Source organism: Quercus suber, unplaced genomic scaffold (assembly GCF_002906115.3).
Source record: "Quercus suber isolate HL8 unplaced genomic scaffold, Cork oak 2.0 scaffold_340, whole genome shotgun sequence".
NCBI lineage: Eukaryota > Viridiplantae > Streptophyta > Magnoliopsida > Fagales > Fagaceae > Quercus > Quercus suber.
Window position 1 is genome coordinate 484,905 of NW_027069792.1, and position 15,046 is coordinate 499,950.

Here is a 15,046-nt window from a genome sequence, read left to right on the forward strand (position 1 = left end):
CTTACAAAATGAATTAATTTGGAACTCAAGAAGTTAGTCTTTATTAGCCCAAGAAGTGAATTGATATGCAATCTTTGAATTCAAGAATTGAATCCAAAATTGGCTCAGGTAGTGAGTCACTACGCCATCCCCAAATTCCAGAAGCAAATCCCTCTAGTAAACAACTTAACACCCTATATATCATAATACCTCATGTTAGCATTGTTTATGTAATGTGTGTGTAGTGACCTAAAAGGGTAATAGGTGTAGGCCATGTGGACGAGTGTGTGCGATAAGGTGAGAGCTTGTAATTCATAGAATTCTACATTCTCTATGTGTGATAAAAGAGAAAGGCTTATATATGAGTTGAATATCTAAAATATTAATAATGCATTTTCTCTTACTTTGCGCTTTAGATAAAATAAGTTGCATAGAAAATGAATTGTCTGAACTCTAAAACCTAGAGTGGAGGTAAATTGGTAATTTACTGCTTTTTAATTTTTTTTATAATTTAATTTATGTTAATTTAAATATAAATAATTAGTGAGTTTTTTTTCTTTTTAGAATCAAATAATTAGTAAGTTAAACACATAATTTAAGAAGAAGCTATAGGATATATTATGTTGAAAATATGAACTTAACATAATCTTTTAACAGAATAATTTGTCTATTTCTCTAACCTTTTACTTAAAAAAAAAAAAAAAATGTCTATTTCCATTTTTAGGCATTTAGCAATCAATCACGACAGCTTGATTTTATATTCGAGGCCCGAGAAACAGAGAGACAGAGAGAGAGAGAGAGAGAGAGAGTCTATTTGAGGTCGACCAGTAATCTAAAATCAGACCCATTTCCCTAGCAGTTCCTATATTGGTAGCATCCTGTCAAAACTGCATAGTATCCCTCACTCTCTCTGATGAAACTCGTTGCTCACAAGCCTGGTCAGAAAATGCCCGGTACGTGTTTGTTAAAATGTCTGACCCAACTTTTCACGTGTCTTCATTGAACACTTTTACCTTTACCTTAGTAAAACTGGCGTGATTTGAACTAGACTTGTTCGCTTAATAAGCGATCATGAACCAGTGTTTTTCTTTTTGGGTGCAGAAATCTTAGCTTAAATATTTGGGTTTGAAGACCCAACTGCAAAAAAGGTGTTCCTGAAGTGGTATGGGTTTAAAAATCTGCTCTTTTTATTTAATGTTACTCTTTTTTAATTGTTATGGTAAAATGCAGTGATGGGTCTTTTGAATACTTGAATTCTATTGTGTTGTATTGGAGCAGAACAGAAGGGAATTGAATTAAAAAAGGTTGAGGGGTGCAACAAAAATGGTGGTTTCAAGTTCTAATCCACACAGCAAGGAGATTTCTATCAGGAGGAGGATTGCCAGCATGTAATAATAGCTCTCTCTGTGTCCATTTGTAAAGAATTGAAAATCTAACTAGTTTCATGTGAATGCAATTCAGCTTTGACAATGTGGAACATTAGTGCATATGCATTTAACCTTTGCTTTTACCGTGATTTGTGTAGAATTATTCCTCAGATTCCAATTACTGAAGCCCGACAACAAGGGGAAATTAGTGCATATGTATTTAACATTAGCTTTTACCATGCTTTCGCTGAATTTATTAAGAGTCAAATTACTGAAACTTGGTTGTAGGTTAAAGTGTAATTTGGTTGTTAATAGGGTTGTGAGTTATGTGATGATACTCATGAGTACGGATATTTGGGTCTTTTTAAGTATGGTGGCATTTTTAGATTTTGGATATTGTGGATAGTAGGATATTTTGATTCTATATGTCTTTGTGATTGGTTTTTTTGCTTAGAAGAAGCTTATTTAGTGCTTTTTATACGAACTTTGATATGCAGAAGCATCTATTTAGATTCACAGCAGTTTTTAATCAAATGAACTGTTAGCGAGGAAGTCAAAAGAGATAGAATGTCCGTAGGAGGTCCATAATTTTGGTTGTGTATTTCAGACTCCAATATCAAGTTTTAAATGACTGCTAATTTAGAACCAGTGGATCTATTCTTTTTAGAAAGGGTCTGTTCAAACACATGAATTCTGAAGAGGAAAAGATGCCAATGTTGGAGTTTTTACATATCAAGGGTTCAAAGCTTCCTATATGTAGGATAGATGAAGAATTTTTGTTTTATCAACTTCTACACATAATGTTTTGATAGCAAACATAGTAAAGGTAACGACTTGGGACACATTTTTAATGTTTGTGCTTTTCGAATCAGGTTCTGGTTTTGATTATCTGTTCCCTTTTTCTTCTTAGCCAGTGTATATATAGTAGCATTATTAAGTATCTTCTCTAATTATAACTCACTATCGTACAATATTGTAGATTCAATAAACGAGAAGAGGATTTTTCATCCCTAAAAGAATACAATGATTATTTGGAGGAAGTGGAGGACATGAGTAAGTTTATTAATTGTCCTTACTGAATTTCCATGCATATGAGTGCTTATTTTAACAAAAAGAAAACCAATCTGTTTCAGCATTTAACTTGATTGAAGGAATTGATGTCCCTGCTGTTGAAGCAAAAATCGCAGAGTATGAAAAAGAAAATCATGACCAAATAATGATAAACAGAGCTCGGAAGGTACTTGAATAATGTTCTGTTTTCTTGCCCTAACATCTGCCACTTTGTCCCTAACAAGTGGTTGAGATTTGATTTAATAATTTTTAATTAATGCCCTAGAGAAAAAAAAAATTTATATGATATGAGTTCCTCATACTAGCATTGGTGAATTTTGTGACATGTCCCTTAATATTTGCTTAAAGGCCTACTAATTCTGGTGATATTAATAAAACAGGCTGAAGAATTGGCTGCAGCTCAGGCTGCAAGCAAGGGTCCTGCACAGAATGATTCTGATGGGGTGAGAAATGAGATCATTTTTTTAACTATCATATTTTTCTTGAACTAGTGATGTGGTGTTACTCTATTTTTCCTTCTATTTGTTTATACTTTGTCAAATTTTTGATTTGAGGGTTTTGGGAGCAGATTAATTGATATCTGTCATGCAACCTTTTGCCAATAGTATATAAACTAACTAGAAGCATGTAAGTGATATTGAATTGACTGTGATGACTGCTTTCTATGCTTGAAATATATGATAATTTGACTGTCCTTGACTCTAACTATAGTGAAACATTTCTCAATTGGCTGGGAAATCAAGAAAAGGGAAAATAGAAAACCAGAAGGCAAACTTGGGATCTTTCTATCTCTAACTTATGAGCATATAAATTCATATGACCACTTTTCAAGCCTTGAGAGCAGCCAATTAATGCAGAAATGCTAAGGGAAAAGACTATCTAAGCCACACTCCTAGGGCTGCACTTGGGACCAGCCTCGGGTGATGACCCTTTTCAACTCTTAGTTTGCTACTTTAATGGTTGCAACTGAATAGCCTTTCTTTTAGAATGAGCTCATAGGCAGTGATATTAATATATCATTGTAACTTGAAATCTTTGGCGCTGCGTATATTAAATATTATACTCCCTTGAATTAGATAACATTACGTGTTCCTTGTATACATGTTGCTCCTAATTTAAAAATTATTTTCATAAACCAGCATTTTAGCTTTATTTTTTTTTATTATTATTTTAATGTTTGAATACCTGGAATGTGGCTACACAGCTTGTGTATTGGGATTGCACTTTAATGAATTTATTTACCAATAAATAAATTAAGAATTACTTATCAAACAAAAAAAAAAAAACTAATAAATAAATAAAGAATACCTTGAATGTGGCAATGCAGTTCCTTTTCATTGCGCATAATAGGTGTTTCTACTCAAATTTTAAGTTGAAACTTAGTGTACACTTATCATAATAAAGCCAGTCTCACATTATTCTTGCGACTGCTACTTGGACTTTCCAACAATTCAGAGAGATGTCCATAAGTGTTTTTAAAAGGAGAAAGATTCATACTCTAATGGAGCATGGGGAGTTCGTAAATCTTCTTATATTACATTGCACAGTAGCTTGGGAATTGTGGTCACTATTTTTTTGATTATCTAAAATCCATAGGGTAACATTTGATGGAACAGAGTTACCATTGCCACAGTTAAGTTTCTATTGCTGAGGACCTCATTCGAATGAATGATGCTTCATAGGCCTTTTTCTTCTCTTCACTTAGTAGAATTTCAAGATGACATGAATACTAGGCAATGATATGTACATAATTTGCAGATGAAATGCTTCACAGGCCTTTTTCTTTTCTTCTCTTGTACATAATTTTCTATTTCTGCCTTTTTTTTCTTTGCCTACTTCATTTTTTTGATGGAGTAGTCTACTATTTATATAATTCTTCTTACCTATTAATATATATGTGTGTGTGTGTGTGTGTGTGTGTGTGTACATTTATTAACTCTCTCTTTCCCCTTCTGGCACTTCCTTTGTATACATCCTGTGTACTATGGTGGTTTCCCCCCCTCCCACTCTCTCTCTTTTTGTGCTTTTCCAATGAATTAGAGTTAAAAATAAATAGTCTGGTTTTATTCCCAAGCCTTTACCACACTGGGTTGAGAAATGGTTTAGTTGGATGGACCTCCAAGGAGATGCATATGATTCAAAATGGGTTGGCAAGTAAGAGAAGAATGACATATGACCTATATGTCAATTTTTTGGCAATGAAAGGCGTCATATATGGGTTAGAGTAAGTGTTGTTTGTCTTAACTGTTATCAGTGTTTAGATTTTACAAAGATCAATTATAAATGAAGTTCTCCAACCAGTGATGGGACCTGTATGTGTTGAGTCTATCATCCTGGTCTCTTAGATGCAGCTTAGACATCTAGTCAATTCACAGGGGAAAAAAGACTGTACAAAGAGAAAAATACAACGGAAAAACTGTCCACATTATACATTGCTCTGGTATTGGGAAAGTTATATTTCTGTAAATCATAAAGACTGATTGCTTTTCTTTTTTCTTTTTTTTTTTTAATTATATGTTCTGCATGGTCTCTGTTATACCTTGAACCTGCAGTAACATTCTACTTGGATTGCCAATGAGCTTTAGCTCAAATGGCACTCCTCCCAGAACAATCTTGGGATCTTGTTATTCTGCTCATCGGCAATCGTAGGATGCCAAAGAAGTTCAATATATGTTATATTTGAGACATACACCAGATGACAAGGTCATTCTTGAGAACGTTAATTGTTAATTTGCTTGTTTTCTATTTTAATTGTTGAATCCATTGGCCATTTTCAATTGGATGCTTGCTTCATGATGCTTTGAGTTTATTCTGTTAAAATTTTCCTGCCTAAAAGAGATGAAAACATATTGATACTTCTTTTTACGGAGAAGAAGCAATGATGGCATTTTCTTCTATTTATTGAGACAGGCCCCAAACCAAAGCTCTCAAACAGGATACGGTACTGGTGCACAGGGACAATATGCTCCTACATTTGCTGGAGGGCAGCCACGACCAACTGGCATGGCGCAACAACCAGTTCCTCTTGGAGGGGGACTCGACCTCCATGGTTATGCTGCTGATGATGAGGAAACGATGAAGCTCCGAGCAGAGAGAGGTGGAAGGGCAGGAGGGTGGAGTGCAGAGCTGAGCAAGAAAAGGGCACTTGAAGAAGCGTTTGGAAGCATCTGGATCTATTAGGACCTATGTTTGTTTTTCCTTTCTTGTAACTCGGGGTCCTCCATGTGGGTAATTCAATTTTCTGTCACATTATGACAAGCAATCTTAGAGCTTTTCTTTTTGTTTGTCAGTGTAAATTACATATGCTGAGGATAGATCATATATTGAAATGATAGATGAGGCTTGTCATTTAGAGATGTGCGCGCTAGCCCCCATGTACTAGCTTCCCTCCTAAATACCCAAAGCTTGGAACAAGATAATTTGTCATAACGATCAATTATCGAATGGATCAGGAGTCATTATGTTCAAAGTTCAGACTACCATACATTCAAACTATTGGATTACCATCACTCCGATTGGTGGAAGTCAATATATTTGGGATGGAAAGATAATTACTATGTTTGGACTGAGATTGCATATATGTGTGACTTAGAATGGGGCCATTTGATCCACACGTCCTCTTCTTTTTCCTCTAGAATACATCATAATCAACCATTGATTACATTTTATTCTTATACTTTCTATGTTTGCAAAATTTAATGATTATAAAAAAAAATCAATAACCATCTCATCTATGTTTTTATTGGAACAAGTTAAAAAAATAAATAAATAAATAAATAAAACATGTTTTTATTGAAACAAAACCACTTCCATGTTTCAAACTTTGTTGAAAATACACAAATAAGATATGTGCGTATCACAGAGAAAGACAAAAAGGGTACCAACTACCAAGTTACCACCAATGTTTATTGGATTTATGTCTTAGCTTGATAAGTGGGTTTCAATTAGCTTAATTGATAAAGTTTGTTGTCCCCAACAAGAGATTTGGGATTCGGATCCTGTTAACACGAAAAACCAATTGGTATTTTAGCATGATAATAAAGAGCAATCATATCGTTAAATGACCTTAAACGAAACATACTAGTTATCAACGTCTACTAAACTGGCATCTTAGCTTGATAAGTGGGTTCTAGTTAATTTAATTAATAAAGTCTTTTGTTTTCAAGCAAAAGATTTGAAATTCAATTCCTACTATCATAGAAAAATTGATTGGCATATTAGTCTAATAATAAAGAGAAAACATACCGCAATATGACATCAAACAAAACATATTAGCTATGTAACCTCATTTGTCACACAGCAGCTCAAAGAAACAAAACAAATGGTGTAGTGTAGGACCCAAAAGATGGGCTAATTTTGCCAAATAGCATAATTTTAGGAAAATTTTAGGAGAAATGCATTCGGCCAAACTTATTTAGTTATATAGCATTTTTTTTTTGTACTCAAGTTCCAGGCATTATGGGCTCGTGTGGCAATTCAATCACTTGGAACTCGAGTTTGTCAAACTCGAGTTCCAAAAAAGTGTCATATGACTAAATAAGTTTAGCTAGATAGGTTTCTCCTAAATATTTCCTAAAATTATGCTATTTGGCAAAAAAAGTAGGGATGGCAATTTAAACCCGCACTCACGGGTAGCCGCCTCACCTGCCTTTAATAGACAAGTTTTACCCCCGCACCCATCCTATTTATATTTAAATAATTAAAAAATATTTTTTATAGGTTTTTTTACAAGACATTCATGTGTGTTTTTAGCCATCTACCTTTAAATTTATGATTTTTTTTTTTTTTATATAGAAAGTTTTAACCTATAGCGTTCGCTTTTAACGATTGCTTTTTATCGTCAAACTAAAATACCAATTAGTTTTTGGTGTAGGCGGAAATCGAACCCCAAATCTCTTATTTAAATATTAGAAACTTTACCATTTAAGTCAACTTGAACCCATTAAATTTATGATGTTCTTTATATTGTATTATTGAATTTATACTTTTATGTTTTTAATATTTACGTTGTTTATATTTTCTAGTTGTTGTATTGCTATGTTTGAATTGTTTTTGTATTTTTTTATTACTTGAATTGTTGTATTATTATGCTTTGAGAAGGTTTTGAAATATTAGAATTTATTTATTTTTAAATGTTCTATAAGTTTTAATTTAATGCATTCAAGATAAACTTTTAATAAATTATATATTTATATATATAATTTGGATGTGGTGGGATGAGCACTGGCCCATACTTGCCGGTGCCATTCTTTAATAATAATAATAATATTAATATTAATATTAATAATAATAATAATAATAATAAAAAGCCCCAAAAGATGCAATTCCCCACGAATTATCTCCGTATTTTATATCCGTTATAAAAGGAAAAAAAAAATCTTGGCTCTGATTTGGACAACATTTTGCACACGTACACACTGGTTCTAATATCCTCCACTGCTTCCACTTTCGTTATCTCTAAAACCCAAGGTATGCCTAGCATCACACATACACACACTCTTGCTGGGTTTCATTGTTACAAATTCATTCACTGATGCATGGAACTTGTTTGTAAGTAGGTCACTGTGAATCATGGCCTCGCTGAAGCTTTCCACTTCGTTGGAAACCTATGATTCCAAGAAGTTCAATGTAAACCCGCCTCAACCCTTTAATTGGTGCTCTGTTTCTTCAATTTTTAGTTACATTCATGTAAGTAAAGCTTGTACAATCAATTCCTTGAATAGGGTCACTCACATTAAGGTCTCTCGGTTTGAGACTGACTTGCCCAACACTTCTGAATCTAATGGTTTTGATAATGAGAGCTTGGTTGAGAAAAGGCTGTTGGGTACGAAGAAGGGGATTAAAAGGGAGGTGGGTTTGAAATACAGGTTCAAAAGGTATGGTAGTGAACGAGAAATAGAGAATTTGTTTGTGGGTGATGGTGAATTGGATGTTAATTACTCTGCTATTGGGCCTGGCTTGAGCTTAGAGCATTGTAATGCTGTTTTGAAACGGCTCGAGAAGTGTAGTGATAGCAAAACTCTGACATTTTTTGAGTGGATGAGAAACAATGGAAAGTTAGAGCAGAATGTGAGTGCTTATAATTTAGTTCTTCGGGTGATGGGTAGAAGACAAGATTGGGATACAGCCGAGACAATGGTTCGGGAATTAAGTAATAAATTTGGTAGTGAATTAGATTGTCGGGTTTTTAATACAGTTATTTATGCTTGTTGTAAGTTGGGGCGAATGGAGTTGGGTGCAAAGTGGTTTCGGTTGATGTTGGAAAAAGGGGTTCAGCCTAATGTTGCTACTTTTGGGATGCTCATGGGACTTTACCAGAAGGGTTGGAATGTTGAGGAGGCAGAGTTTACTTTTTGCCAAATGAGGAATTTTGGAATTGTATGTCCTTCTGCGTACTCAGCGATGATCACAATTTATACCCGATTGAGGTTGTATGACAAGGCGGAAGGGGTTATTGGCTTAATGAGAGAGGATAAAGTGGAAAAAAATCTGGAGAGTTGGTTGGTAATGCTGAATACGTATAGTCAGAATGGCAAATTAGAGGAAGCTGAGCTGGCATTGGTGTCGATGCAAGAAGCAGGGTTTTCCCCAAATATTGTTGCATACAATACATTGATAACTGGGTATGGGAAGATATCCAATATGGATGCTGCTCAACGTGTGTTTCTGAGCATTCAAGAAGTTGGACTAGAGCCTGATGAAACAACTTATCGTTCCATGATTGAAGGTTGGGGTCGTGCAGACAATTATAAGGAGGCAGAACGGTACTACGTGGAGCTCAAGCGGTTGGGATACACTCCTAACTCATCTAACCTGTACACACTAATAAACCTGCAAGCCAGACATGAGGATGAAGAGGGTGCTGTGAGAACTCTTGATGACATGCTGAAGATGGAATGCCAACATTCCTCTATCCTTGGAACTCTTTTACAGGCATATGAGAGGACTGCAAGGATTGATAAAGTGCCCCTAATTTTGAAAGGTTCGTTATATCAACACGTTCTTGTTAACCAGACTTCTTGCTCCATTTTGGTCATGGCATATGTGAAATACTGCATGGTGGATGATGCAATAAAAGTGTTGGGGGAAAAACTCTGGAAGGATCCACTTTTTGAGAGTAACTTGTATCATTTGTTGATTTGCTCATGCAAGGAGTGGGGTCATTTTGAGAATGCTATTAAGATATACACTCAAATGCCCAGACATGATGACAAGCCAAACTTGCACATTTCATGTACAATGATTGACATTTACTGCGTCATGGGTCTTTTCCCTGAAGCCGAGCAACTCTATTTGGAGTTGAAATCTTCGGGAATTTCTTTGGACATGATTGCTTTTAGCATTGTTGTGAGAATGTATATCAAATCTGGATCTTTGAACAAGGCTTGCTCTGTTTTAGACATGATGGACAAGCAGAGGGACATTGTTCCAGACGTTTATCTGTTCCGTGATATGCTTCGCATATATCAGAGATGTGGTATGTTGGATAAATTATCTGATCTATACTATAAAATTTTGAAGAGTGAAGTGACTTGGGATCAGGAAATGTACAATTGTGTGATAAACTGCTGTGCTCGTGCTCTGCCAGTTGATGAGCTTTCTAGGCTTTTTGATGAAATGCTTCACCGTGGGTTTTTTCCTAATACCATTACCATCAATGTGATGCTTGATGTTTATGGAAAATCCAAGCTTTTCATGAAAGCTAAAAAGTTGTTCTGGATGGCTCAAAAACGAGGTTTGGTAGATGTGATCTCATACAATACTATTATAGCTGCATATGGCCAAAATAAATACTTCAAGAACATGTCATCAACAGTTCAAAAGATGCAACTTAATGGCTTTTCGGTTTCACTTGAAGCCTACAATTGTATGTTGGATGCTTATGGGAAAGACAGGCAAATGGAGATCTTTAAAAGCGTCTTACAGAGAATGAAGGAATCAGATTGTGCTTCTGACCACTACACATATAACATAATGATCAATATATATGGAGAACAGGGATGGATTGATGAAGTAGCTGGTGTGCTCACAGAATTGAAAGAGCGGGGACTTGGACCTAATTTGTGCAGCTATAACACATTGATCAAGGCATATGGAATTGCAGGAATGGTTGAAGATGCTGTGCATTTGGTCAAGGAAATGAGAGAAAATGGGATAGAACCAGATAAGATAACCTACACCAATCTGATCTCTGCATTGCGTAAGAATGATAAGTTTTTAGAGGCCATTAAGTGGTCCTTGTGGATGAAGCAGATGGGTTTGTGACGTAGACCATATATAAACATGTTCGGGTGTATTGCTTTTTAAGCCTCTCTACACCTGAAAGAAGCTTGGGCTCTAGGATTCAGATCGTACTCTAACACCTCTCAGAATTTAGTTGTCTGCGGTAAGGTTTTTTTTTTTCCTTTCTGCATCTAGTTTTTTATTTATTATTTTAATCAGAATTTCTCTAATTTCATGACCTTATCCCAAGTGCTTTTTCTGTTATTAACTGTAAGCATCTTATGATTGCAGCTTCTGCATTTACTAAATCTACATTTAATTTCAACTTGAGAAATGCCAAAAAATGTGGGATAACTACCCTGGTTTAGTTTAAATTTAGCACTCTTATAACTTATAAGTATCCACCTCAGTTTATTTTGCTTGTAACTGTTAGATAAGGATCATGAAATAATTTTAGGCTGACTTTAAAAACTTGTTCCACTTGCAGATTACATTTATGTTATGATAGCTGAATTACACATGAAGCAATTGTTAAAAATCTTTAGCATTCATGTCAAATGTGGAATGAACTGTTCTCCAGAACCTTCACAAGTTGTTTTGTTTTTCTTTTCTTTAATGCTTGTACCTTAGAGCACATTTTTTTTCCCGCACAATTATATTGGTTTGTGACATCTGGTACTGCTGCAGGGACCGGTAGATGGGACGGTAGGTCCATGTGTGTCCCTTCTGTTTTGCTTGCGGAAACTGATGTAATTTGTTCCTTATTGTAAAGTTAGATAGTCCATTGTGAGCTGCAGCTCAAACAGCTTTCGAGAGGTATTGCAAATGCATTTTTGCAATAATTAAGAATGAAACATTTGTGACATGGAATCAGAATTAAACTGCCCTTGTTTGTTGAAAACATCTTGTTACTTCTTTTAAAACAAGGTACAACTGCATTCTTCTTTGAGGTCTCTGATCACTGCCTATGAATGTTGGCATTGGATTTCTTTTTCAATCTCATGTTGATAATCCTGTTTGATATAAATATTTATGTATGCCTTTTTTTTAAAATTTTGTGCAGGCTGAATGATTTTGCTGATTGTAGCGTAAGACAAACCATGTGTTTTGACAGTTAAAGTAGCATATCTTCTTATATTGGGTGTTCTCCTACAGAATTGAACTGTTCTTTAAACCGAAGCCAACAAGCAGTACAGGAATTTGGTTGGCATAAGCTGTAAAAGAAGATAAAAAAATTACAAACAGGCATCTTGGTAAATGCTATGACTAAGAGAGGTACAAAAAAAATGAAGGGGTGGTAAAATGCCACTGAAGAACTCAAATGAGGCCACAGATGTCACACTTCTCTTAAGAGTAGATGCCACTAAGGTGACTTTCTATGGTTGTGCTAAGAGTTTAACTTTTGGGAACACAGCAGTGTTGCTTGTTCATCCTGTCAGAGTATTGCAATTCATTCAAGGACTGGTATCTGTAACTCTAATTTGATTATTTTACCCCATAAATCAATGTGGATTGAAACAGTTATATATAGATATCTTCAGCATTTGGCTTTGTGATTTCATTGTACTTATGCTCATGAATCTATAGGAATACTGTGAAGTACTTCTTCATGTCCAAAGATTACAAGATAACCAAAGATTAACAGCTAATATTTAGTTCACTTCTATTTGTTTCAATAGGAATTAGGAAAATTAGGCAATTGCTTGGGGCCTTGCCATACTGGATTACAAGTACCATTACTAGAATTTCAAGCCACCAAATTTCTTTGGGACATTTTGTTGAATATGTACCTTGCAGATTCTTTTAAAAGCAGAGTGTCAACTTAGGCACTAATTAAGCCTTAAGGATTTTGCACATATGAAGAGCTATTTAAAAGAGCTAATTTATCCACTTATTCTTAGTCATTACATAAACCGTTACTTGGCAAAAGAACAAAAGATAAATTTGTAGATATTTAACTTTTACACTGATGCATCTATTGGACCTCATGATGGCAACATCCAAATCTAAGTCTGAAGNTTAGTCATTACATAAACCGTTACTTGGCAAAAGAACAAAAGATAAATTTGTAGATATTTAACTTTTACACTGATGCATCTATTGGACCTCATGCTGGCAACATCCAAATCTAAGTCTGAAGAACTTAACATCTGGAAAACAGATCAAACTTGTTCTAACACTAGTACACACTATAGTGAATTACAAAATACATTCTCATTGTTACTAAAGATTGCTAGTTTTTAAAAAATGACTGTATTATGTGTGGAAACAGATGCAATATGAAAAAGACATTCGCGATAACTATATGAGAGATGTCTCAAACACATATAAAAAGTGGTATATTGAATATGAAACTGCATAATAAAAGAAGCATTACTAGCAAGAATCTCAATCATAAACATTAAATGAGATGAAAATATAATCTAACCAAGAAAGCTGAATTGTTGATTTATCGCCACAGATGGCTTAGAACAAAAGACAAGATAACAAATCCTCTTTCACTAAGATTTTGAATAACTATCCCAAAATACAATCAAGTTTGCAAATTGCAACAAAATAACCATATAATCATATAACAAACTAACGTTAATCTAATACAGCAGTTAAGCATATGTAACATATAAAAGGTATTAAGTATGCTTGCACATGAGAAATGTGAATACCTGGAGCAGGAATCTTGTTCCCCATTAGAACACAAAATACAGTCTTTGTCTTTCCATCTTTTATGTGAATAGATCACATACTTGTTAGTCATGCCCAAAAGAAAAAGATCAGGTACTAGTACTGAATTTCAAGATGCCAATATTTTAAGCTCTATGCAGAGTGCAGACTGCAAAGTATGTTCAAATTGACAGTCACTGATCTTACTAGTATACCAAAAAGTCCATTTAAATTTTCAATCAAGGAGTACATATTGCGATTACAAGAGAAAATGGTCAAAGAATTAGGAAGAGTAATCTTTTCATTGTCTTTGATAAGAAAGAAAAAAAAATTGAACAATGACATTCCAATTTTCCAAAAGATAAAATTTGTATCTAAATGCTTGTATTTCAGCTTCCTCTTACTGCACTACCAACTTTTCTTCTTCATCTTCTTAACCTGCATTATTGGAGAACAAACTCTGACCCTTTCCACCCATTTTTGCATCTCCTCCTTCCTTAACCCAAACCCATCAAAACCCCACCAACACAAAACCCAAAAATCCAATCTTTAGCTCCTCTATTTTCACACCACTGAATCAAAACAGCCCCAATTAGCCCAAACCCAAAACCCACTAAGCACATTGCTTTGTAATTGTAACTCTTCCCAACAACAAAAAACCCAAACCACAAATCACCAAAAACCCAAGAATCCCAAATTCCTGTTCCTTTTTCTTCTCCTTCTCCACCCATCAAAGCCTCCTCCTCCAAACACTTTCCAGAACCAGAAACCACCCCCATTTCCATCTCCACCGCCGATTTCCGCAATGACCAAATCTAAGGGCTGTGGCAAAATCTTGAGTTTGGAGGCCATGGTTGTTATCAATTGGAGTATAAACCTTGTTGATCTTTGAGACCCATTTCTCCTTTTGCTTCTTCTTGCACATATCACTGGTGTTTGGACCTTTCTTGTGTAGATAATTGAGTTTTGCACCTGGGTTTGGTGAGAAAGCAAAAGGGAAGAGTGAATGAAAGAAGAATTTGGGGCAAATTTGGTGGTGTTGTAAAGAGAAGTATTCATTTTACAAACTGGGTATGAACGAATGGGTTTGTGTGAGAGGTGGGAATGGGGTTTGAAGTGAATGAGCTGCTGCATTGTGCTGTGTGTTCTTTTTCTTTTCTTTTTTTTGAGGAGTGCTGTGTGTTCTTGAGGAAGAAGAAGAAATAGAATGGCATGAAGTTTGAACCGTTGGAAGGAGATGAGTATTATAATAATATATATATATTTTTTCAAATTAGATTGAGAAATTGGACAAAAGACACTCCATTTTAAATTATTAACCGCCAACTCAAACATTTACGAGATGAGATTTTTGAAATTTTATGGTGAAATATTTCTCTAATGAAATATATATATATTTTTTAAAAAGAAAGTATACCCAAACTATGAATAAAAGACTTTATAAATAATAAAAAAAAAAACGATGAAGGAAGGGAAGTGCAATGTATATAATATTTTTACAACAAATTCTAATTTACAGGTTGTTATAGGTTTCTAATTTGAATATACTACTGAATTTACTTTCTTATCTACTAATAACAGCAAGTAACAACCTGTTATATTTGATTTATTGTGAAAATGTTGTGAATATAATATTTCTTAAGAATAAATAAAAGGGGCTTAAACTTTGTTATAATTCCTTAAGTAGTTTAGGTATCCAAACTAATTTAACTCTTCCCTTCACTTTTCTTTGTGCACGTATTTGG

General features: G+C 34.6%; 2 protein-coding genes across 8 annotated transcripts; both read left to right on the forward strand.

The window, feature by feature from the left end:
• Window positions 1–704: 704 nt before the first annotated feature.
• Window positions 705–5,886, forward strand: LOC112024154 (uncharacterized). 2 transcript variants are annotated; one of them, XM_065759734.1, is made up of 7 exons: window positions 705–932; window positions 1,081–1,141; window positions 1,258–1,367; window positions 2,326–2,399; window positions 2,498–2,583; window positions 2,798–2,860; window positions 5,328–5,886. In XM_065759734.1, the coding sequence occupies exons 3-7, from the start codon at window positions 1,303–1,305 to the stop codon at window positions 5,595–5,597; spliced, it is 558 nt and encodes a 185-aa protein (XP_065615806.1). In that variant the 5' UTR covers window positions 705–932; window positions 1,081–1,141; window positions 1,258–1,302; the 3' UTR covers window positions 5,598–5,886. The 2 variants fall into 2 exon arrangements, with proteins under 2 accessions (XP_065615806.1, XP_023912561.2); XM_024056793.2 differs by having other exon boundaries at window positions 710–932; window positions 2,480–2,583.
• Window positions 5,887–7,750: 1,864 nt separating this feature from the next.
• Window positions 7,751–12,206, forward strand: LOC112024164 (pentatricopeptide repeat-containing protein At4g30825, chloroplastic). Of its 6 annotated transcripts, XM_065759750.1 has the most exons (5): window positions 7,751–7,886; window positions 7,976–8,045; window positions 8,141–10,803; window positions 11,328–11,567; window positions 11,704–12,206. In XM_065759750.1, exons 2-3 carry the CDS (start codon window positions 8,026–8,028, stop codon window positions 10,680–10,682), a joined length of 2,562 nt encoding a protein of 853 aa, XP_065615822.1. In that variant the 5' UTR covers window positions 7,751–7,886; window positions 7,976–8,025; the 3' UTR covers window positions 10,683–10,803; window positions 11,328–11,567; window positions 11,704–12,206. The 6 variants fall into 6 exon arrangements, with proteins under 6 accessions (XP_065615822.1, XP_065615821.1, XP_065615818.1 ...); XM_065759749.1 differs by having other exon boundaries at window positions 7,751–8,045; XM_065759746.1 differs by having other exon boundaries at window positions 7,976–10,803.
• Window positions 12,207–15,046: the final 2,840 nt, after the last annotated feature.